We start from the raw sequence: 25,194 nt of genomic DNA on the forward strand, positions 1-25,194 counted from the left end.
ATCAATGTCAGAAAAACCCCTCATTTTTTTCCGAAAGAACGTGATTGGAGTCTGAATATAAGTAAAGGTTTTTTTTTAAGAACGGCCATAAAACAAACAAGCTGGGAGCCGAGAGGAGTGTAATTTCTATTTATCAGAAAAAGTGCATCAAGAAACTTAGAGTTCTCTGAAATAGCTAGCCAGCTATTAATGATTAGTGCATGTTACATTGTGATTGGCAAAAAGATTGATCTTTGAAGTGAACTTTGCACTTTTAGATAAGCAGTGAGGATAGTAGATAGTGTCTTTTTCAAGGCAAGGGGGGATGAGTGTAGGTCCAAACTCAGAATGAACAGCTGTGGAATTGTGCTCGCTGTGGTTTTATTTTGTGCTTACCTTGTTTTCTTTGCATCAGCAAGACTGGAAGGTAAGAGAGCTGCTTTCTTTAACATACTGTTTTTATTTTGTATGATGTACAACAGCAAATTACTGACCATTGGTCATTTTAGATTACGTGGTTATGGAGTTTTTACAAGGGTAGGGATTGAAAAATCCAATGCCCTGGCCAAATCCCCACCCGGAAATGACATGTCACCTCTCTCAAATTCCCTTTGGAGACGATACTTTTCACCTGCCCCCTGACATTTTTAATCAGTGTCCTTAGCATAATATACTTTCCACCTTCCCCTCACAAGTATAAGCATTCTGTGATTACCTCTAATGTTACACAAATAAAAGGAATTATTATTGTCTCCAGTAAAAACGATTTCATGCGGACTAGCTGAATATTTCATATTAGATTAGTGGTGGGTGCCAAATGTTTTTGGATTTGTTTCTTTTCATGTGCATTGTGATCAGTTTTAGGGAAAGACGGCTTGCAAATTAAACGTACTGTTATTTTTCCAATCCAGTATTGTATTGTCATTGATTGGAGCCACTTGGGCCATTGCAAAATAATAGATCTTCATCAAATACTTTGAATCATCCCAAGTTTTGACTGAAAGTGCACAACCCAGGAGAATTTTTGTTCAAGCAGCCTAACATTTATCTTGCAAATAAAACCATAACATTAAAATTTTCAGTAGGTTTCTTTTTGAGAATAGCTTGGTGAAGCTTCATTTACTATTTTGAAGATGTAAGATAGCTATGCACAATAGTCATCCAAAACAGCGAATGATGGAAATCGCACATTGATTTGTATGCACAATTGCAGTACAATCTCTTAAAATTATATTCTAATGCATGCCACCTGGACTTATAGCAGAGCGCCCCGGCTGGCTCTCAGCAGAGCACCCCCATCAGCTCTCAGCTCACATTAGGTGCCTCAGGTGGCAGTTAGGCACATAGACGTCTTTGCTAACCTAGCCCTTAGTCTCACAACAAGAAGAGGACATTCTCAAGACCTTTATTTCAAGCAACCTATGATTTCTTGCAAGACAGATGTTCCAAAATGGTTGGAGACGTGTTGGCAATGCACCTCCATTTACTGGTCTCCCTGCCAGCAGCAAAATGTACCCTCTCAAGTTTTAAGGGATGTGGTTGCTGGAAGGGCCTTCTTGATCTTCTCCATTGGTTGAACTATTTGTGTCGCTGACATGTTAAACTGTTGTGAGTAACAGTGCTATTTTTGTATGAAGGAGATTTATCCTCTGACTTCAGCTCCCACGTGCAAGGATGAGTTGCCCGAGAGATAGAAAGGATGTGGAGGCATTGGAGAGGGTCCAGCTGAGGGCAACCAAAATGATTAGGGACCTGGAGCAAATGATCTATGAGGAGAGGCTGAGGGATTTGGGCTAATTTAGTCTGCAGAAGCGAAGAGTGAGGGGGGATTTGATAGCAGCCTTCAACTTCCTCAAGAGAGGTTCTAAAGAGGATGGAAAAGGCTGTTCTCAGTAGTGATGGATGGTAGAACAAGGAGCAATGGTCTCAAGTTGCAGTGGGGGAGGTCTAGGTTGGACATTAGCGAAAACTGTTTTCCAAGGAGGGTGGTGAAGCACTGGCGTTCCCTAGGGAGGTGGTGGAATCTCCATCCCTAGAGGTTTTTTAAGTCTCGGCTTGACAAAGCCCTGGTTGGGATGATTTAGTTGGGATTGGTCCTGCCTTGGGCAGGGAGCTGGACTTGATGACCTCCTGAGGTCTCTTCCAGCCCTTGGATTCTATGCTGCACGAGCTGTTATGAGGCTGGGGGAGTGAACACAAGATGTTCAGCACAGTGGATTTAACTTCACTGCATCATACTTAAACAGACAAGGCTGTGGTTGGAGATGTAATTTACTTTCCTTCTGTTTGCTGGGTTTATTACCCCCTGCAGTGGATGATTTTATTGTTTTGTTGTATGTTGTGTTGTGTGTGTGTCCAATACAGTATCTGTACAGTACTGTTCATCAGAAACAGATCTTTGACTCATATTGATGATAAAGGAGGAATTAGACATGCAGCTCAGCTCTGAAGAGATGGTGCAGGCTTCCAATTGCTATGGAAGTCTGAAAAGATCATTTGTGTGAACATCGGATTATGTTTGTCAAAAGTTCCATTTACCTTTAGTTTATAGTTGGCCCAAAGAGGTAGCCCCAACCACATTCCCACAGATATTTCTGGGTACTTCAGATAAGACATTGTAAGGTTCCTCTGTTCAGACTCTTGCCTTCTCTTACGCCGTCCTTTTCTCCTCGTTCCTCTTTCAACCTTAGTGGAGCGAACTCATTGACATTCTGGACTCCATTTAGACTGCAGTGAACTGAGAAAACACAGGTAAGGAGCAAACAATGTGTGACTGTGCAGCAGCTGAACTTTGTAATTATGGTGGAAGTCTAGTCATTAAGAGCATAAGTACCACGTTTAAACCAGCATAAACCTCTGCTGGTTTAAACGTGGTACTTAAATGTTGGCTACAGGCTGAGAACTGCTCTTTAGTTTTAATGAAATAGCTGTTTCAAGTGACATCATGTGTGGGGAAGCCAGCACCAAACCGATTAAGATGAAGCACAAGAATACCCACAAGTGCGTGGGTATCTCAAAGCAAGTCCAAGCTGGCATTCAGCCGAGGACCTGATATCGCTTGAGTGCTAGGCAATGAGATAAGAAATTGTGGCTAATGAGTTTAGAATGCCATACTCTGCCTTTATCTCACACCTTCCATCTTCAAAGCCCTTCCCAGACATGAACTGATTAACCTTTGCATGTGTACCAGGTAAGGGTGGATAATGGGGCAGAGAGGTGAAGTGGCTTCCTCCAAGGGAGTCAGTAACGGCAGGGTGAGAATAAGGAGGAGACCTGTGGCACTTTAAAAGCTATAAACCAGCTGTTCTTTGCGGATCCAGGAGGTGCACAAGGAAAGGGAGGAGAACAGAGCTGCTGATGCCTCAGCACAGCCCAGGTTCAGGGAGCCCTGGTGTTGTGTATTGGGGGCAGAGGGAGAGAGACTGCTGATGCTGGAGCATATGAGTGCGCTGTCTCTTTAAGAGAGCACTAAAGCTCAAGTATTCTGACACAAGTAACCGAAGGCGGCAGTGCACAGGGTGGCTTGGGAGCAGGCCCGCAGGAGGGACTGGGGGGTCACTCCGACATCAGCCTTCCCCCCCTCCCCCCCCGCTGCAGCAGATAGGAAGTTCCCAGTACACAGTGGACCGGGGTGTCTCAGTGGAGGATGGACAGGGGCAGGAACAGCTACAGCTATAGCAGCACACATGGAGCAGGGGCGGGAGGGGAGCCCCTGCTCCAGAGGAGTCAATTGATCATCCAGCTGCTCTCTGCAGCTTCTGTCTCCCCACTCTCATCCCCAGCACTGCTGCTCATATGAACAAAAGAACGGCCATATTGGGTCAGACCAAAGGCCCATCTAGCCCAGAATCCTGACTTCCAACAGTGGCCAATACCAGATGCCCCAGAGGGAGTGAACACAACAGGTAATCATCCCATGATCCCTCTCCTGTCATCCATTTCCAGACAAACAGAGGCCAGAGACACCATTCCTACCCATCCTGGCTAACAGCCATTGATTGACCTAACCTCCATACATCTATTTAGCTCTTTTTTGAACCCTGTTAAAGTCCTAGTCTTCACCACATCCTCTGGCCAGGAGTTCCAGTAAGAAAAACCTCTTTTTGTTTGTTTAAAACCTGATACCTATTAATTTCCTTTGGTGACCCCTAGTTCTTGTGTTATGGGAACAAGTAAATAACTTTTCCTTATTCGCTTTTTCCATACCAATCATTATTTTCTAGACCTCTATCATATCCCCCCTTAGGTTACGTCTATACTATGATCTTCTTCCGCAAGAGGAAATGCAAATGGAGCACTCATTTGCATATGTCACGCTCTCATTTGCATTTCTTCTTCGGATGCCCAAATAAATCTGTTAGTCTGTAAGGATATGTCTACACTACCACCCTAGTTCGAACTAGGGTGGTTAATGTAGGCAACTGAAGTTGCAAATGAAGCCCGGGAAATTCAAATCCCAGGCTTCATTTGCAACTTCGGTTGCCTACATTAACCACCCTAGTTCGAACTAGGGTGGTAGTGTAGACATACCCGAAGATGCCACAGGCCTCCTCTTTGTACTTGCTGAAACAGACTAATATAGCTACCCCTCTGAAAATTGTCTTCATACAGATTCACTAACTTTCACAAATGCCCCTTCAGGAAGATACTTGAAGCCATGTCTACTCTAGGAAACTGTTTCAAAATAACTAAATTTGACTCAACTCCTAATTTTACAAAATTGAAATAGTGTTTCCCCACTATGGGGAAGCCTCAAAATTAATCTAAGGCAGGCTCTGTTCATGTGGATGTGCTACCTTGACTTAGAGCCCCAGGAAGCACTGGGGAGTAATTAGTTTGAATTATTCTGGGGAGTAATTAGTTGGAAATAGTGGCATCAGAGGAATATCTATACTGCTGGGCAAAAGTTGAATTGAACTATGCAACCTGAGCTATATCAATTGTGTACCTTAAATTGAAATAGCTTAATTTGGCTTTTGGAGCTGTGTAAATAGCAGGAAGTCCGAGTTAGAACACCCTTCCTTCGACTTCCCTTATTCCTCATAAAATGAGGGTTACAGGAGTTGGAGTAAGAAGTCCTTCAGCTGGACATTATTTTGACTTTATATCGAAATAATTGCTTGTGTGTAGACACAGACTATGTTATTTGAGAATAATATCAGCTATTCTGAAATAATGCTGCTGTGTAGACATAGTCAGAATATCCACACTAACGCTATTTCGAAATAACTATTTCAAAATTAGTGTTATTCTTGAGAAAAGTGGAAATACAGATTTCTAAATAAGGAGCCCCTCATTTCAAAATAAAAGGCTTGGGAGTGTGGGCACTAAGGGGGAATATTTCAAAATAAAGCCCTAGTATAGAGCAGGGCTGAAAGGTTTGAAGCTGAGAGGTCCAAGATCAAAGAAAACATTTCTGTGCATTCCACTTCTGTAAAATGGACTGATTTCCTCCCCCACAAAGGGTACGTGGGGATTAATGTGATGCTGTTTGTAAAGCAGCGTGATAAAAAGAACTAATGTTATCCCTGTTAATGCTGTCTTTGTAGTCTTCCTCAAAACATGGCCCCTACACCTACTCTTTTATGGCAGCTTGTGAACGCCCTGCATCAGCCTGACGTAGAGTCACATGCTCACCTGGAACTGAAGTGAGTTTAATGGCTATCTTAGGCTGTGTCCAGACTCAGGGGTTTTTTCGGGAAAAGTAGCCTTTTTCCGAAAAAACTTCACCTGCGTCTAGACTGCAGCCGCGTTCTTTCGAAATTAAATCGAAAGAACGCGGCTTTTCTTTCGACGGCGGTAAACTTCATTTCACGAGGAAGAACGCCTTCTTTCGAAAGTGCTTCTTTCGAAAGAAGGCGTTCTTGAATGTAAATAGGGCTTCTTGGAAAGAGAGCATCCAGACTCACTGGGTGCTTTCTTTCGAAAAAGCGGCTTGCTCTTTCGAAAGTTCCGCGTGCAGTCTAGACGCTCTCTTTCGAAAGAGGCTCTTTCGAAAGTATCTTTCGAAAGAGGCTTGCAGTCTAGACATAGCCTAGATGGGGATCCTTCACTGCTCTCAGAGTAGAGCTGAAGAGCGGAGTCCCCATGGTAGTATGGGGGATACAAAGCCAGGTTTAGATACCAAAAATTGTCTTCTCTGTCATGCCTTCTGGAAAGCTCTCAAACAGCAACATCTGCCACCCAGTGAAGACACAAACGAGAGCCAAGATTATTGACAGCTTCATAGCAGAGAAATGGTGAAATAACAAACTAATCTTGAAGGAGAGAGCCATTCTGCTATCCATGCTGTGACTAACAGGGCTCTTTGTACATGTGGACAAGGGGGTGAGATGTGGGTGGGGGAATTATTATTCCAAGGTGACAAGATTTTATTTCAAGATTTTCTGAGAAAGTGAGGGGAAGTTTCCAGCAGTTCCTGGAGTATAAATGCATGGAGTCCTCTGGTCAGCTTTATTTAGAAACCAAATAGGTGTGCAATGGTAAGTCACTTTATTTGTCCTGGCTGCAAACCCTGGAAAGCCCTTTAGCCTGGATAAAAAGAGAGCCAGTGTGCAAACAAGAAGTGAGAGGTACTGCTTAGTGAGCCTTCCTGCTAAAAATGGAACACAGCATTTTTCTCTGTACTTTATACTGATTCTGGATCCCTCCATAAATAACTCCTATAATAACAGGACTAAAGGACGACTCATTTTTTAAAGTTACAGACTAACATGGCTACCCCTGTGAGACTTTAATAATAGGGTTGTTTTTGACACTGGCTGCCTAGCAATGTCTCTGCTTCATTGACAAGTTGTGTTTCTTGTGTTGGGTCTAAGACCTGAGTAGTAGACTGAGTGTGCAGGCAAACACAGGTCTTGCATTATGAAGAAGTGGGCATTTCAGCACACAAGGTTGATGCAGACTGAGGTAGGCAGCTGAGCGATATGCCAAGAGCCAAAGAACAAGTATTCAGCAGAGATATGGACTCTGCAAATGCATGTTCTGAGGGCTGGAGGGAGAGGGGTGCGTGGCAGGAAGCACAGGTAGCAGCAAGGCCATACAAGTAATGGCAGGTTATGTGCAGTGTCCTTTGACAAGATTATTATACAGAAGCCTGCAATGGTACATGAAAACTCCCCCACCACATACACACCTGAGTAGCCATTGTGAGCAGTTGAAGAGAGAGAAGCAGCACCAATGAGGGCTACACGCTGACTCAGAAATGTGTGTGAGGGGAATCATAGAATCATAGAGCTGGAAGAGACCTCAGAAGGCCATCAAATGCAGCCCCCTGCCCAAGGCAGGACCAATCCCAACTAAATCAACCCAGCCAGGGCTTTGTCAAGCTGAGACTTAAACACCTCTAGGGATGGAGACTCCACTACTTCCCTAGGTAACCCATTCCAGTGCTTCACCACCCTCCTAGGGAAATAGTTTTCCCTAATATCCAACCTGGACCTCTCCCACCGCAACTTGAGACCATTGCTCCTTGTTCTGCCATCTGTCACTACTGAGAACAGCCTTTCTCCATCCTCTTTGGAACCTCCCTTCAGGAAGTTGAAGGCTGCTATGAAATCCCCTCTCACACTTCTCTTCTCCAGACTATATAAACCCAAATCCCTCAGCCTCTCCTCGTAGATCATATGCTCCAGCCCCTTAATCATTTTGGTTGCCCTGCGCTGGACCTTCTCCAATGCATCTTCATCCTTCCTGTAATTGGGGGCCCAGAATTGGACACAATACTCCAGATGTGGCCTCACCAGAGCCGAATAAAGAGGAATAATCACATCTCTGGATCTACTAGCAATGCTCCTCTTAATGCAACCTAATATGCCATTAGCCTTGTGGGCTACAAGGGCACACTGTTGACTCATATCCAGCTTCTCATCCACTGTAACCCCCAGGTCCTTTTCTGCAGAACTGCTACTTACCCAGTTGGTCCCCAGCCTGTAACAATACTTGGGATTCTTCCATCCCAAGTGCAGGACTCTACACTTGTCCTTGTTGAACCTCATCAGATTTCTTGTGGCCCAATCCTCCAATTTCTCTAAGTCACTTTGGACTCTATCCCTGCCCTCCAGCTCAGTGTCATCCGCAAACTTGCTGAGGGTGCAATCCATCCCTTCATCCAGGTCATTAATAAAGATGTTGAACAAAACCGGTCCCAGAACCAAACCTTGGGGCACTCTGCTGGAAACCGACCGCCATCCTGACATTGAGCCATTGATAACTATCCACTAGGCCCGGCCTTCCAGCCAGCTTTCTATCCATCTTACCGTCCATTTATCCAATTCACATTCCCTTAACTTGCTGGCAAGAATATTGTGGGAGACTGTATCAAAAGCCTTGCTAAAGTCAAGGTATATAACATCCACTGACTTTCCCATGTCCACAGAGCCAGTTACCTCATCATAGAAGCTAATCAGATTGGTCAGGCACAACTTGCCCTTCATGAATCCATGCTGACTATTCCTGATCACCTTCCCCTCTTCCAAGTACTTCAAAATAGATTCCTTAAGGATCCCTTCCATGATTTTTCCAGAAACCGAGGTTAGACTGACTGGCCTATAGTTCCTTGGATCGTCCTTCTTCCCTTTCTTAAAGATGGGCACTACATTTGCCTTTTTCCAATCATCCAGGATCTCTCCCCGATCTCAATGACTTTTCAAAGATTATGGCCAAAGGCTCCTTAATGACATTTACCAAATCCCTTAGCACCCTCGGCTGTATTAAGTCTGGACTCAGGGATTTATGTACATTTAACTTTTTAAAATAGTTCCTAACCTGTTCTTTCCCCACCAAGGGCTGTCCACCTTCATCCCATATTGCGTCACTTAGCGCATTAGTCTGGGAGCTGACTTTGTCCATGAAGACAGAGGCAAAGAAAGCGTTAAGTACTTCAGCTTTCCCCACATCATCTGTCACTAGGTTACCACCCTCATCCAGTAGGGGCCCCACAGCCTCTCTGATCACCTTCTTCTTGCTAACATGCCTGTAGAAACCTTTCTTGTTATCCTTCACATCTCTAGTCATCTGTCCAAGTTTTCACTTTTTGTAAGCTCCCTTTTTGTGCTAAAGTTCACCAAAGATTTTCCCGGTAAGACAATCGGGTCTCCTACCATATTTGCTTCTCTTGCTATGCATTGGAATGGTTTCTTTCTGTGCCTTTAATAAGGGTTCCTTAAAATACTGCCAACTCTCCTGTGCTCCTTCCCCTTCATGTTAGCCTCCCAGGGGATTCTGCCCATCAGGTCTCTGAGGGAGTCGAAGTCTGGTTTTCTGAAGTCCAAGGTGTGTATTTTACTACTTTCTTTTCTTCCTTTGGTCTGGATCCTGAAATCTACCATCTCATGATCACTGCTTCCCAGGTTGTCACCCACCTCCACTTCCCCTATTAGTTCCTCCCTGTTTGTGAGCAGCAGGTCAAGCTGTGCGTGGCTCCTGGTTGGATCCTTCAGCACTTGTACCAAGAAGTTATCCTCAGCATTCTCCACAAACTTCCTGAATTGTCTGTGTGCTGCCATATTGGTCTCCCAACAGATGTCAGGGTGATTAAAGTCCCCCATGAGAACCAGGGCCTGTGATCTGGAAACTTCTCTCAGTTGTCCGAAGAAAGCCTCATCTACCTCATCCACCTGATTCAGCCTGTAGCAGACACCAACCACAACATCACTGCTGTTGCTTACACCCATAGACTCTCAACAGGCTTTTCTCCCTCTATATACTGGAGTTCTGAGCAATCATAGTGCTCTCTTACATATAGTGCAACTCCTCCTCCTTTTCTCCCCTGCCTGTTCTTCCTGAACAGTTTATACCCTTCCATGACAGCGCTCCAGTCATGCGAGTCATCCCACCAAGTCTCTGTTATCCCAATCAAATCATAGTTCTTGGACTGGGCCAGGGCCTCCAATTCTTCCTGTTTGTTACCCAGGCTTTTCGCATTGGTGTACAAACACCTTAGATAACCAGTTGATCACCCTACCATCTCATTTTGAATCAGGGGTCCTCCTTTGTTGCTCATTTCTCTTTGCATTTCTTCCCGGTATCTGATTTCCCCACTCCCCTCAGGGTTTTGGTCACCGTCCCCCAACAAACCTAGTTTGAAGTTCTTCTCACTAGGTTTGCAAGCCTGCCCGCGAAGATGCTCCTTCTTCTCTTTGTTAGGTGGATCCCATCTCTTCCTAATAATCCTTTTGCCTGGAACAGAGTCCCATGGTCGAAGAAACCAAAGTCCTCTCTGCGACACCACCTGCACAACCAAGCATTTACTTCCTCAATTCGACAATCCCTACCACTCCTTTCCCTTCAACAGGGAGGATGGACGAGAACACCACTTGCGCCCCGAAATCTTTTATCCTTCTTCCCAACTCTACATAATCCGCAGTAACCCAACTTCTTCTTTTGGGGGTGGTGGTCGTGGAACGCCCATCCCTAGGACTATACATCCCATGCCTTCCAGTAGAAGTGGTTCCCTTCCAATTTCTTCCTTGTGAGGTCCCTTCCAAAGCATTCACCATCACAGAGCCTGTGGAGAGAGCCTGAAAGCAATTACTTACCTCTGCAGGAATGGGGGATTCCTGTGCTGGCCTTGTTTTCCTTCGAGAAGTTACTTGCTGCCAGTTCTCTTCCTCGTTCTGTACTGCCTTCTTTGCCTTGCTTGCAGGATTAAACACTGCCTTCTATCAAGGAAATCTTCATCCTCTCTGATCAAGCGTAGGGTCGACACTGGGGCCTCCAGTCCTCTATTTTTTTCCTCCAAAATGGCGACCAGCTTGCACTTAGTGTATATGAAATCCCTTCTTTCTTCCAGAGGAAGACAAACATGGCACATGCTGTGCAGGTAACAATAGCAGACCTATCACTATCCATAACTGCTGTCCTAAAAAAGGGTTTAAAGGAAAGGCAAGAGTACCTCGCCCCCTTCCCAACTCCCTCTCTAAACTCCCTGTTTGCAATCACCTGTTCGCAAGCTCCCTGGTCGCTGACTCACTCCTTTATAAAGCCCTGGACTGCGTTATAGTCCTTCCCCCTACCAAGGCTCAGCCAATCAGCAGTGGCTTCTAGATTTCAAACTTTAATTAGAAGCCAACCGTTTCCAGCTGCCAGTTACAGCACACACTCCGTGCTGGTGGTGGGAGGGGACAGAGAAAAAAAAAAACCAACAGTATCACTAACCAGTGCCCCAACATGGCCTATGAGAGCACAGGATCCTAGACAACAGGCAGGCCTGTTCCCATCAGCTTTCTTCATGGTATTGGCTCATGTATGTCCAAGAGCCATGTTCAGACTGAGCTGTCTCCCAATGGAGCTTAAGTTTTAAGGCAGTTACAGCGTGACCCTGCATGATGAAGAATGGTGGCTCAAAGCTGCACTCACAATCCTCCTCTTGCAAGATTCTGGATTTCCATTCTGGATGTTGCCACTGACTCTTGATGCCTGCCTTGATTTCCCCTCTGTAGAGATAATGCCCACTGGGGCAATGTATTTCCCTCTATGCAGCTGGCCAGTACCAATAGCCTAGGCAAAGGAATTGGGTGGAACAATGGCAATAACGTCACTGCCCCATTCTATCCTTTCCCTGGTCAGTTTGTGCTAATAAAGCAGAGGGATTGATGATACCCAGCCCTTTCTTAGAGGGAGCAGTCTCCTGGTGTCATCTCCTCTAGTATTACCAGACAATGGATGGGTACAATCTGACCCCAGATAACCCTGACTTCTCTTGGCGGGTCTGGAATGTTGTGAAAAGTCTTGTGTTCTGACTGCTTTATGTTTTCCAAATTCCCATAATCATATGCTCAAATAAAAAAAGGAAAAACCAAGGAATATTGCTAATGATATTCTATGCATCTCTTCGTCTACTGCAAAACCAAAGTAAAGAACTAAGCAGCCTGTCTGTGACTGCAAACAAAGTACTCTACAGCTTTCCCCAAAATATCTTTGTCGGGTGTGACTCGCCAGGGTCAGCTGCCTTCATCTGAGCGAATGGTGTATTTTAAAATGGAACTAGACATATAGCTGTTAACCCTTATCCAACTCCAGCCTAGCTCATAGATTAGTCTTTTCGATTGAGATTGATAACATAGGAACCGGGGCTTTAATCACTACTGGGTGATTAAAATAGTTTATCCAAATGCCAGACTTGTAGAATAGTTTCCACGGGTGTAGAATTTTGAAGCAAGCTGTGGTCCAGCAGCACAATTCATGGGCATTTTGTTAGCTATAGGGTGAGATTTGAAAAGCTTGTTTTAATTTGGCTGTTTAACAGGGTTGGCTCTAAAAACTAGCATGAAAGATACTACTGTCATAGCCTTTAATCTCTTAAAGGTGACCAGCAAAAGAGGGGGAGAGAAGAAATTAAGTTTATGCTTTTTTTCCTGTCTGAAGGCCTAAAATACGTCTAGTTTTTACAAAACGTTTTTTATGGACTGCTCTCATAAAACTTAGTCTGTTTATTTTCTATCATTAGACTTTTCAGACCAAAGCAATTTAGACAGGCTAAATGTTCTGGCCTGTGCTCCTTCAGGGAAAGGATTGTGTTGGCTAGTGCAGGTGTTGGGTTGAAGCAGCCTTTGGAATGGTGCTGCAGCTTCTCTATAGAGGATTCTTTCTCTTGCCATCCCCTGCACCTCTTGCAGCAATGGTGGCACCTTGGTACGAGTTCTGCCACCAGGCCACTCTCATCAAGAACACTGGTCCTGCAGCCTTCAACTGACAGTGCAGCCTGTAACGAAAAGAACATTATCAGGCAATATGCGGCAATTATACCAGACTAAACTGGCAGCCCTTGTAAATATTACCGGATAACCTTTGTCCGGGAGTAACGCGCTTTCCATTTTGGTGTTTCCTGGAGCAGTATGTAATGAGCCAATGGATGAAGGGATACATGGAGACAAGATCGGGATCCGACTCTACTATGATAAAACCACAGATCGCTGCAAACCATTTGCATACCGAGGTGCCGGTGGCAACGGGAATCGCTTTTTCACAGACAGGCAGTGTATGAAGAGATGCTCTACGTTAGCTGAGCAAATCTATCCAGATGATGGTAAGTCAGACCGGCTTGTATTTTGACTTTTCCATTCTCGATGTAGCTTCTTCCCGTTTTAGAGGTGGCGAGGTCATGAGAAGAATCCGGGGCTGTTTTGTTGCTATGGAAAGTGGTGGCTGCTTAGAATCATACAGAAGCTGCAGTTTGACCATCAACATTTGACCACTGCCACAGTGGGCTGAAAGCCCTGAGAAGGTGGGTAATAGAGGAGCTGGCCAGTTGGTAGCGGGAGGTTTGTGGGCATTGATAAGAGTCGGGCCCCTCACTTTTATAGCCTAACATTTACTAACATCATTTGGACCTGATGATGAGACTGAAGTCACTGGAATGCCTTCCGTGTTGCAGGGTGCCATCCTATGTACAGGCTGTAAGGAAGGTGAGACACAAAAGCAAAGCCAGGGACTGATAGTTGAGTATTGGTAGTCTTGTGTATTTCCTGAAACAAAATAACCTTTGCTTTGTTCTCTGCAGCCAGCTAGAAGAGGAGGCCCTTCTTGGTCACTGAGATTCCTGCAATATTGACCCTTAGTCGAATTGTGTAGGACTTAGAACGAGAGATAGTGCATAGTTAAAATCTGTTAAAATGTCCTGAAGATAGTTTCACTGGAAACTATAATACCGTATTTTCCGGCGTATAAGGAGACTGGGTGTATAAGACGACCCCCTAATTTTTTAGTTAAAAGATAGGGTTTCGTCTTATACCCCAGTGCCCCTGCGCCTCCTTTGCTCCCAGTGTCCCTGGTCTGCTGGAGACGGTCCCCAGCAGACCAGGGACACGGGAGCAAAGCCTCTGAGGATGCCCCGGCGGCGGGACAGCCCCGGCGCGCCTGGGCTGCCCCGCCGCCGGAGCCCCTCCGCGGCTTTGCAAAGCCTCGGGGGAAGCCGGCGGCGGGACATCCCAGGCGCGCCTGAGCTGCCCTGCCGCCGGCTTCCCCCGAGGCTTTGCAAAGCCGCATATCCGGCGTATAAGACGACCCCCGATTTTGGGGGAATGTTTTTTAACATCAAAAGTCGTCTTATACGCCGGAATATACGGTAAGTCTGGTACCTCAGAGCTGGCTAGCATAAAGTGCTGAATGTCTTATTGGACAGTTTGGGGATCTCCCCTTTACAGTTGTAGAAAAACTCCTCTGTTTAGCTCTTCAGAATTATGAGATTTTGCACTTTAAATATGTAACTGGTGTCAAAGGGAAATATTGCCCACCTGAAATAGGAAACACTACCCTCGCTCTTCTACCTTATTACATAAATTGTTGAACATTTAATGGACATCTCCCTTTCACTGATAAAGGGGACAAACATCTTAGGAGTTCCCTCTGTATAAACTTTATGCCTAGTGGGGTGGATTAATTTGAGGTTTTGGTGGTATTGTGGCTGTGCACCAAGGTGCTATGTCAAGTCCCTGTGATTGAGCCTTCCCAGACTGAGTTGTTCTCAGTATTTGAGTGGCTCTGCTGTGGGCTGTGATCCCCAACTATCTGCCTTGGCTGCGGGGAGACCAGAGGTACATAAGCAGACTCAGTGGTATAAAACAACCCATCAATGACAGTCCCAAGGGGATTTCTGTGACTCAACTTGTCACAGCCCTCAATTGCCAGACAGCGCAAGCCTCATTTCAGCCCATCCTAAGCTAAGGGATGCACAGGCTTTTGTTAGCCTTGTGTACAGTGAGTAATGCTTGCTCACAACTGTAGAGTAGAAACTGACCAGGACAAAAGTGTTCTGAGCCACCAAACCTGTTTGTAGAGCAGATTGGCACTAGGATCAGATGTATGCAGGTGACAGCGGAAAGTTATTTAAACAAAACTAGAACTGAGTACGTGCAGAACAGACACAGATGCCTTGGAGTTTTCAACAAACAGTGAAGCAGAAATATCATACAGAGTATTTTGGCTACAAACATACCTGTTTAATATAGAGGGGAAATGATACAATCTGTGTATGGTTACAATTTACAGACACTGAAATAGCTGCCAGGATTCTACCTGCTGTGTACTGTACAAACAGAAATTAGAGCTGGAAAAGACCCATTCGTTCACCCTGTCCATGTCACTGCCAGTGCAGTGTGGTTCCTGACAGGATGTTTCCTAGTGCTTGGCTTGGGACATTATATAAGTAGATTGGACCAAGTTTCATCCATCACTTCCTCTCAAAATCTCTTCCATAGCCCAATAGGTCTTACTGGTCACAGGACACTTGATTTTTCCCCCCTGAGACTTAGCCTAAATTTCCCCTTTGTTGTCCCATTCCATTCTTTCTACTTCTAACCCTCTAAATGCCTGAGTATATACTACTGGCAAGTAAGTAATTTGTAACTCATTTTTTGTTGAATTTTGCAAATAGGTTATGAAGTGCTCAAAGCTATTTCACGTAAAGTTCATAAGCAGGGGCGGCCCATGAGTATAGGCCAACTTGTCCATCGCCTAGGGCGTCGCCTTCAACGGGGTGCCCGGGGTACCCAATGATGACGTCATGCCATTGACAGCCGTGCAGGCGGGGGCACCGATCACGCGTTCCATCTGGGGCGCCAGCTGCCGCAGCCCACCTTGAGCCACCCCTGTTCATAAGCTATTCATGGAGGAAGGAAAATCTAAAACTCAGAAGTAATTTGAGTTCAATATTTTCAGTTCAGAAGTTTGTGCTTTGTGTTTTGCCCCATGTGACTAAGGCTTTGTATACACTGGCAATTGAGCAACAATGCTTTTGGCATTCACGGGTGTTTAACCTTCCCTCCACAACAAAAGCTAGTGTAAACAGCGCAGGATCCACAAAGCAAACACTGCGCGTAAGGGATGGATGCTTTTTGGTTGGCAAAAGTGGAAGCAAACAGTGTTTACACTGCCTGACTTTTAGCAATGTGTATGTCTACTCTACCAAGTTTTGTCAACAAGACTTATGTCAACATCCTAAGGTCGACAAACCAAAAATTGCCAGAAAGTGTTCTTGCTTCCTTCCTGTGTTGACAGATCATCTCCACATCATCAACGGTGTAAGCAGTGCACTGGGTATGTGTCCCGCAGTGCAGTGTTGTGGCAACTTGTGGGAAGGCAGGGTTCCTCACTGCACAGCACTGGGTTCCTCCGGAGTTCTCCCACAGCCTCCTCAGCTGTGAGCAATGGTATTATGAGTAGCTCTGTGCTGAGGAATAGGTGAACGGGGTGGGCTGAGCCAGCCCTTAGCACTGCCCAGAGAGCGCCATGCCTTCCCTAGGCAGCCCTCAGTGCTGCCTCTAGTGCACTGCATTGTGCTTCTGCAGCCATTTAGAGGGCCCAGGGCTCTAGTCATTGCCACTGCGGCAGCAGCTGGGAGCTCCGGGCCCTTTTGTATTACTGGGCCCTGGGGCATTTTCCCCCATTGTCCCCTCCCCACCCCCCATCCGCAGGCCTCGTTTCAGTCAAATGGACAGTGCAGGGTTCCACTTCAGCAGGGGGTTTGTGAGAACTTGGAATCCTTCTCTCTATCCTTCCCCAGCGTACTTTATGTAAAATGAGTCGGATTTTATTTGTTTAATACACCCAAGCTTACTTAACTAGCCCTCTCCAAAAACTTTAGGCCAGATGTGCTCAGAATGCCATAGTCAGAGTGGAATGAAATCAGTTGTGCTAGATTAACAGTGTTTTGTTTTGACCAATTAAAGGATGTAATAAATACTCCTGAACAATCATAGTGTTAGAAGCAGGAGTACACAACCATGGCTATACTTGCAAGACCGTGTTTGAAGAGACTTTCACGTGGAATTTACAGAAGCAGTTACTGTAAGAAGTGTTAGTAAAGACAGTTAAAGGAAATAATGCTCTTGGATGTCACTCACATTATGGCACAGATGAAGATGGGCACTTTAACAACTGATTAGACTGGAATGTGAAACTGCAAAACAAAGGAGGACTTTCAGTTTAAAAGAATTCCTTGCCTGTTATGAATAATAATTTTGGCAATTTAAACTGAAGACTTTTTAGAAATGCATATTGCTTACTCCATTTACTCTTTTTCTATTTTCTTTAAACAAACTGAATGAAATATATAGTCACTTTCACTTTTGTTAATATTCTACAGCATTGTGCTAATGCATGGCAGTGAAAATGAAGCAAGGTTTGGGTTGCAAACACCATAAGGAAAATGCTTTATTTCTGCAAAAATGGTTCCACTGGAATGCTTAAAATCATTTTATTGTAAAATCTAGAATACAGGCCCAGATAGACAAGGCCTTTTGGGAGATCTTATGAATGTCTGTCTAGCATTTAATTTTTTCCTCCAAGCACTTTTTCTGTAGCTGGAAAAGAGATTGTATTTCCTCGGCTTGTCTACTGTACACAGAGCTCCACTACTGCAAATGTCTATGCAGCTGTGAGTACTGCTTCTACCAGAATGTGCTCTATGGGATCGGTGTCTTTGAATTTAGCTGCTTTCCATCAGAGCTCAAGTCTGAAATAAAATTGTGCTGCTCATTTTTACAACTATAATTTTTGACACTGTCCTGCAAGTTACATGGTTGCACTGAAGCGTTTCTTATATGAAGTTTTGAGAGTAAATATTTCTTTGCTATCCTGGTTGTGCTGTGTGGAAGTGTGAGAATGAATGTGTTTGCCTCCGAGGGAGGCATCCAATTTTCTGGGCTCACCCAAGTCACAAAGATTTCAAAGTAGCCTTTAGAAATATCCATTCCAGGGATTGTATTTTGAAAGGTGTGCTCAGAAATGATGAAATGACGTATGTTTCAAGTTATCTCAAAGTTTTAAGGTTTTGTCAAGGTCAGGAGCAAGCTGTCTCTCTGGGCAAAACACAAACCATGAGAAAGGTCAAGTTTCTTCTAAGAGTGAATTATCATCCCATTGTGCCTTGAGTAACCCTCAGTCACCAATATGAAGGAGGAGAAAATAACCTTTCAGTGTGGTTTAAAATGAACAAATAGAACCCGATCCTCAGCTAGTGGAAATTAATGTATAGCTCTATCAAAGTTTATACCATCTGAGGACCTGGCTCAGAATTCCAACTCTGCCATGCTGGACCATGTTGGCAGAACACTGAGTCCCACCCTTTCTATAGAATCACAGATGGATCCTGTACATAATAAGCAATTTTGATCAAGTAAATCCAATCAGTGTTGTGTCCAGTTCTGGGCACCACATTTCAAGAAAGATGTGGAGAAACTGGAGAAGGTCCAGAGAAGAGCAACAGAAATGATTAAAGGCCTAGAAAACATGAGCTATGAGGGAAGGCTGAAAGAATTGGGCTTGTTTAGTTTGGAAAAGAGAAGATGGAGAGAGGACATGATATCAGTTTTCAAGTACTTAAAATGGTGTCACAAGGAGGGGGGAAATGTTCTCTTTGGCATCTGATGATGCCAAACAAGAAACAATGGGCTTAAACTGCAGCAAGGAAGGTTTAGGTTGGACATTAGGAAAATCTTCCTAATGGTCAGGGTGGTTAAACACTGGAATAAATTGCCTAGGGAGGTTGTGGAATCTCCATCACTGGAGATATTTAAGAGCAAGTTTGATAGACATCTATCAGGGATGATCTAGATCAGGGGTCTCCAAACTTTTCTGCCCGAGGGCCGCATTAACTATCAAAGAGCAGTTCGGGGGCCGACTACACACTTGAGGTCCAAATAAAAAACAATCAAAACATGGATGTTGTTTTTAATTATTTATTTAATATTATTTTATTCAGTTATTATTTAATAACACATTGATACACTACACATGAACACCTGTATTAGTGTGAATGGTGAAATTGTTTCCTGGATGCCAAAATAGAGCCCAGCCCACTAGTGACCTCATGAGAGAGCTAGCCAATAGGATAAGAACGCACTGGCCAATAGGGAGCAATTGTCCACGCCAAGTCCCAACCCCTCTTGCTGTGAGGGACGCGCAGAGCCCGGGCTCGGCCGTCGGTCCGCAGGGCGTGTGGCCGTCCGTTGGCGGCTCCGATCCCCCGCACCCCCGGCCGGGGAGTCTCGCTGCCCAGGGCAAGGGCTGCGCGGGTCCAGAGTCCCTCCTCCGTCCCGCTGGCTCCTCCGGCTTCCCTCTCCTGGCTGCCTGCCCAAAAGAAAGTGAGTGCCGGCCGCCCCTGTCCTTCCGGCCCCTCCCCCTTTTGAGCCGGCACGCACGGGGCGTGCCGCTCACCCTGGCGTCCCTGCCCCTTCTCCTCCTGGGTCCTGCCGCCTTCCTCGCCTGCCGCGCCTGCGGCTGTGCGCCCTCGCTCCCCTCCCCGTGGGCTTTCCCCTGGGCTCCGCTGCGCTGCGCCGCTCGGCGCTTCTCCGGGGGAGGTGCTGTCAGTGTGGGGAGTTTCTTCCCCGCCCCAGCTCCGCGGCGCTGCGCCGCTCGGCGCTTCTCCAGGGGAGGGGCTGTTAGTGCGGGGAGTTTCTTCCCCGTCACAGTCTCCACGGGCCGGATGAGAGGGCCTCGCGGGCCGCATCCGGCCCGCGGGCCGTAGTTTGGAGACCCCTGATCTAGATGGTACTTGGTCCTGCTGTGAGGGCAGGGGACTGGATTTGATCTCTCAAGGTCCCTTCCAGTTCTAATATTCTGTGATTCTATGGTTATCACACATGCAATTTTTTACTGAAACCTGTTTTTAGGATAGGAAAAGCCTGTAATGTATAATATTGTAGTTTAAAAAAGCTGTTATAAACAATTTGTTTGTAATAGCACCAAGAAATCTTTAAGTACATTAGGCTTAGATTCTTAACCAGGGATAGACATTGTGAATTGGGCATGTCACTTAGCATTCTCACCCTTTCTTAAAATATGCAATGCTACTGTCTTTACCTGAAGGAAAATAGCTCCCTTTCCCTCCCCCATACATTGTTATATTTTAAAATTTCACCTAGAACTCTCAGCTGAGATTGGGGGACTGCTATCTAAACATGAGATAGTTTTTACTCCCAACTTAAAATTTAAATAGACAAGAATACTCCCTAGTACAATGACCTGCCCAAAGTCACACCAGATCAGCAGAGTCAGGAACCAAACCCAGATTTCTTAGGTCACTGTCCTAGCTACTATGCCACATTGCTGCATATGCGCAACAGGTCTAGACCAGTAAATGAGACTTTTAAGTCTCACACTACATCATGGAATTGGTTCCTACTAACTCACAAGACTAAAATTATGCCCTTCGTTACCTGTGCAACCTCATTGAACCAAAGCTTGTAACTGAGTAGACTTTGGCCCATTATACACCTACATTTAAGATAATCAAATCTGTTGTGTATCTACTTTCTTAAGTATATCTATGATAAGTAACCCTGGCTTTCTTATAGATAACAAACCAGTCTGCCAGAGCCCATATTTGATATTCTCCCAGAGAAGAAATGCACAGCCCCTCCATAAAAATATTTGGGGATAAGATTGACCGAGGAATGTATTCTAGTTAAGGGGCTTTATTGTTGCATATGTTGGCCAGTAGTTAGTAAAAACTGAGCATATCACATTGAATTCAGAGTTTTTGTGTGTGAATTCTTTTATTTTAAATTATGATGCTAAGCAGATCAGAAAGAAAGAAAACAAATTTGTCTGATTCAAAGAGTTGCAGAAGAACTAGGGGTCATCACATGAAATTAACAGGCAGATTTAAATCAAACAAAAGGAAGCACTTTTTCACACAACGTGTAGTCAGCCTTTGGAACACCTTGCCAGAGGATGTTGTGAAGGCCAAGACTATAAAAGGGTTAAAAAAGGAACTAGATCAATTCATGGAAGATAGGTCCATCAATGGCATTAGCTGGGATAATGTTCCAAGCCTCTGTTTGTCAGAAGCTGGGAATGAGAAACAGGAAATAAATCATTTGGTGAGGTGATTCTCTGTTCTGTTCATTCCCTCTGGGGCACCTGGCATTGACCACCATCAGAAGACAGGATAATGGGCTAGATACACCTTTGGCCTGATCCAATAGGGCTGTTCCTATGATTTACAGTATCTCCTATGTTCTGATTTTAACTTTTTGTTCTCTATACAGACCGTGTTTGCCTCTTGGAGAAGGATCTTGGACATTGTAAAGGAACGTACTTGTTGTGGTATTTTGATCATACGCTGAAGAAGTGTAGGACCTTCATTTATGGAGGTTGTGCAGGAAATGGAAACAGATTTGTTAATGAGACAACCTGTTGCCAAAAGTGTGCTCAGGGTATGTACAAGTGCATTCTGTGGTACCTGATAGAGATTTGGGTATCTACTATCCACTGCCCTGAGTAGATATGACTTGCTATAGGCAAAGCAAGTAGCACTGCCAATTGCTAAGGCTGCCTACTATGTTCCATTATAAAACTCCATTTTCAGATGTTGATAACTTAGACCAGTGGTCCCCAACGCGGTGCCCGCGGGCGCCATGGCACCCACCGGGGCATTTGTGTGCGCCCACCGACAACCTGGGCCGGTCCCACCCCCGGCACACGGCGAACTGGAGGCGCCGGCCCCAGGCGCGCGACACGCACCGGCGCCTGGTGCGCGGCGCTCGGGCGGCCCCAGCCCCGGGGCACATGCGGGTGTGCAGCACTGGTGCCGGCCCCGGGCCCACGGCACAAAGCGCTCGGGCGACCCCAGCCCCGGCGCACATGCCGGCGCCAGGTGCAAGGGCATCCCTGCCCCTGGCGTGCCCCAGGACGCGCGGCCCCGCCCCCAGGTGCCCGGCGCATGGGTGGCCCCATCCCCCGGGCGCCCGGTGCGTGAGTGGCCCCGCCTCCAGGCGCCCAGGAGCCTCTAAAGGTTGGGGACCACTGACTTAGACAAACTTTAACTGTTTAGGCTGAAATTGTACATCGTAGGTGTCATTCAGTACTGCTTGATACGGTGACCCAAGGCAAAGAATTAATTTAATCATTTTTATGACATTCATATCTATCATTTCTGAGTGCTTCACAAATACAAACAAACTTAGCTTCACACCTCCCCCCCATTGTGATATAGAAAAATATTCTCCACATTGTACAGATTTAAAACTGAGGTACAGAGAGAGATGAAGGCCAAAATTGTCAAGGGTCTTTTCATTTTGGATGCTCAGTTTGAGATGCCTAGAACCTGATTTAGTCAGAGTACAGTTGCAATTGTGAGTGCTTGGCTCTTCTGCAAATCAGATCTCAGATGTCTCAAGTTGGGCATCTATAAATAAAAATCTAAGTGGCCATCTATGAAAGCTTTTGGTTTACGTGACTTGTCCAGCATCACATAGACATCTGTGCCAGAGGCAGGGATAGAATCTACTTCTCCAGGGTAGCATTCAACTGCCATAAGCAAGTGACTCCCATTTTTCTTCCTGCTGTCCTCTAATTTCCAACTTCTACAGCAATAAGGCCAATAGTCTTATACACAATAGCACAATTTCCTATGCAGTCTTGATTTATTGAGCAAAATTAATCCTATCCATTGAATGAGGCAGAACTCCTGTGGAATATGGCATGAAGTGATGTAATTAAAACTGTATTATAATGGATATGCACAGGAATCTGAATTAACGTTTTTTTGAGTGCCTGACTTTACAACCGTAGGGTATGTCTACACAGCAGAGAACAATCGAAGCTGCCATTCTCGATCTTCCAGGGTTTGAATTGGCGGGTCTAGTTAAGACAGCTAATTCAAACTGAGAAGGGTGCTTCAGTCAATGCTGGTAGTCCGGCTTCTACAAGGAGTAAGGGAAGTCTGTCAGGCCCAACAGGTAGTGATCAACGGCTTAATGTCAGGTTAGTGGTCGGTTTCTAGCAGAGTGACCCAAGGATAAGTTCTTGGACCAGTTTTGTTCAACATCTTTATTTATGACCTGGATGAGGGGATGGATTGCACCCTCAGCAAGTTTGCAGATGACACTAAGGTAGGGGGAGAGGTAGATATGCTGGAGGGCAGGGATAGGGTCCAGAGTGACCTGGACAGATTAGAAGATTGGGCCAAAAGAAATCTGATGAGGTTCAACAAGGACAAGTGCAGAGTCCAGCACTTGGGATGGAAGAATCCCAAGTATTGTTACAGGCTGGGGACCTAGTGGCTAAGTAGCAGTTCTGCAGAAAAGGACCTGGGGATTACAGTGGATGAGAAGCTGGATGAGAGTCAACAGTGTGCCCTTGTAGCCCACAAGGCTAATGGCAAATTGGGGTGCATTAGGAGGAGCATTGCCAGAAGATCCAGAGAAGTGATTATTCCCCTTTATTCTCCTCTGGTGAGACCACAACTAAAATATTGTGTCCAGTTCTGGGCCACCCACTATAGAAAGGATGTGGACACATTGGAGAGGGTCCAGTGGAGGGTGACCAAAATGATTAGGGTGCTATAGCACATGACCTGTGAGGAGAGACTAAAGGATTTGGGTTTGTTTAGTCTGGAGAAGAGAAGAGTGAGGGGGGATTTGAGAGCAGCCTTCAACTTCCTGAAGGGAGGTTCCAAAGAGGATGGAAAAAGGCTGTACACAGTAGTGACGGATGGCAGAACAAGGAACAATAGTCTAAAGTTGCAGTGGGAGAGGTCCAGGTTGGATATTAGGAAAAACTATTTCACTAGGAGGGTGGTGAAGCAGTGGAATGGGTTACCTCGGGAGGTGGTGGAATCTCCATCCCTAGAGGTGTTTAAGTGTCAGCTTGACAAAGCCCTGGCTGGGTTGATTTAGTTGGGATTGGTTCTGCCTTGGACAGGGGGCTGGACTTGACGACCTCCTGAGGTCTCTTCCAGCTTTATGATTCCATGATTCTAAGTAGAAGGGAGAGTTCCTGCAGTGTGGACAGTACCAAAAGTCAAGTTAACATTCTTCAACTTCAGCTACACAATTAACATAGCTGAAGTTGCATGTCTTAATTCGACCTTGTACTATAGTGTAGACATACCCTTAATGTCCTTCTATTTGTTTTATATGGAAGTATTAGAGAACTGACACTTTGACTGACCTCAGGTGGTCATTCTTGGAACTGCCTAAGCAATAAATAACACTAGCACCAGAATGTGGCTTATTATTGTGGCTGCTGCATATCTTCTTCTTACTATATATTTTAGAAATGTGCATCTATCTGTCTGTCCATCTGTGAGCCAGTTTGATCAAGAGCTCCTCCTAAATGGTAAGAGCTAGGACCACCAAATTTGGCATGCAGCTTCCTTTTCTCATAATATAAAGCAAGGTCAGGGTTTGGTGGTGCTAGGATAATGAGATGTGCATGGAATTTGATTGTTTATCATAAAGTGGAAAGGGAGGAGTCTAGCAGTACGGAATTACGCTGCAGAATGACCACATCAGGGCAGCAAGAGGGCCAGTGATGGGGACCAGAACAGCTATAAACCCATTGAGCCAGTAGGGGGTGAGGGGAGGAAAGAACAGCTATCTACTATTTATTTCAGTGAGTGTATCTGTTTGTGTCTGTTTGTCTGTATGCACCTCTTCCTCAGCTGTGTCCACTGAAACAGCAGTGGCCATGGACAAGCATCTGGCCCTAACTTGCAGTGAGGGAGGAGGGGGCGGGTGAGGTTGTCCTTTTTCCCCAGGGCATCCTGCATAGTGAACCGTTCATACCCAGCCCCATCCAGAACAATGATTTAAATGAAGAAAAACAAAACTTATTAGAGTTAAGGACACAAGGAATGCCTGGTAAATCTTCTAGTCCCTGATGTAGAATGATGAGGCTCCTATTATTGCCAAAGTTACCTGTGCTTCTCCCAAATGTAGTCATCCCCTCGTTCAAATTGCTGAAAAACACAATAGACACAAACTATCATGAAGCTCACCTTTGTATATTTTGCTTCTTTTAGTGTAAATACTCTGAATATGCAGAGTGCTACCAAATTGGGGCCAATTGCTGGCCTCGGATATTCATGGATGGCTTCTGTTGAAGTTTATGGTAGCTGCCTGCACGTATGCTAAAGCAGAAAATTATGCATAGGTCTTTAATTATGGTAGGAGTTGTGTTGTGCTGTGCTCAGCAGATGTTTTTAAGCTGTAGCATTGATTCTTAGGGTTACATTGTAAAGAAACATTGATCCCTGTGCAAGCCTATTGCATAGCCCCCATATAATTTTCTTTAGCCATCATTTTAATTAGATTGTTGCTTTTAAAATGTTACCTTACAGTCTAAGTAAGGCTAGTAGGATCCAGTTCTAAATCAAATAGTATGTATTACAGAAGGTTTGCATGTGTTTTTTGTATAAAACACCTGAATTCCTTGCCCGCATCAATCTAACTAACCTTTCTTGTCAGATTCTCTCCAGCAATCCAAATT

At 45.2% G+C, this 25,194-nt stretch overlaps 1 protein-coding gene across 2 annotated transcripts in view; it reads left to right on the plus strand.

Moving 5' to 3' along the window:
* Positions 1-246: 246 nt before the first annotated feature.
* Positions 247-25,194, plus strand: part of LOC102456966 (inter-alpha-trypsin inhibitor-like) — a 31,351-nt gene continuing 6,403 nt past the window's right edge. The window contains exons 1-4 of one of the 2 annotated variants that reach the window (XM_006126725.5): positions 278-406; positions 2,670-2,730; positions 12,815-13,006; positions 20,970-21,137. In XM_006126725.5, the coding sequence (XP_006126787.3) occupies positions 12,829-13,006; positions 20,970-21,137 (346 nt within the window). In that variant the 5' untranslated portion in view covers positions 278-406; positions 2,670-2,730; positions 12,815-12,828. Of the gene's footprint in view, positions 407-2,669; positions 2,731-12,814; positions 13,007-20,969; positions 21,138-25,194 lie in introns of both variants that reach the window. The other variant, XM_006126724.5, reaches the window with a different exon arrangement.

This window comes from Pelodiscus sinensis, chromosome 14, assembly GCF_052426305.1.
Source record: "Pelodiscus sinensis isolate ZL-2025 chromosome 14, ASM5242630v1, whole genome shotgun sequence".
NCBI lineage: Eukaryota > Metazoa > Chordata > Testudines > Trionychidae > Pelodiscus > Pelodiscus sinensis.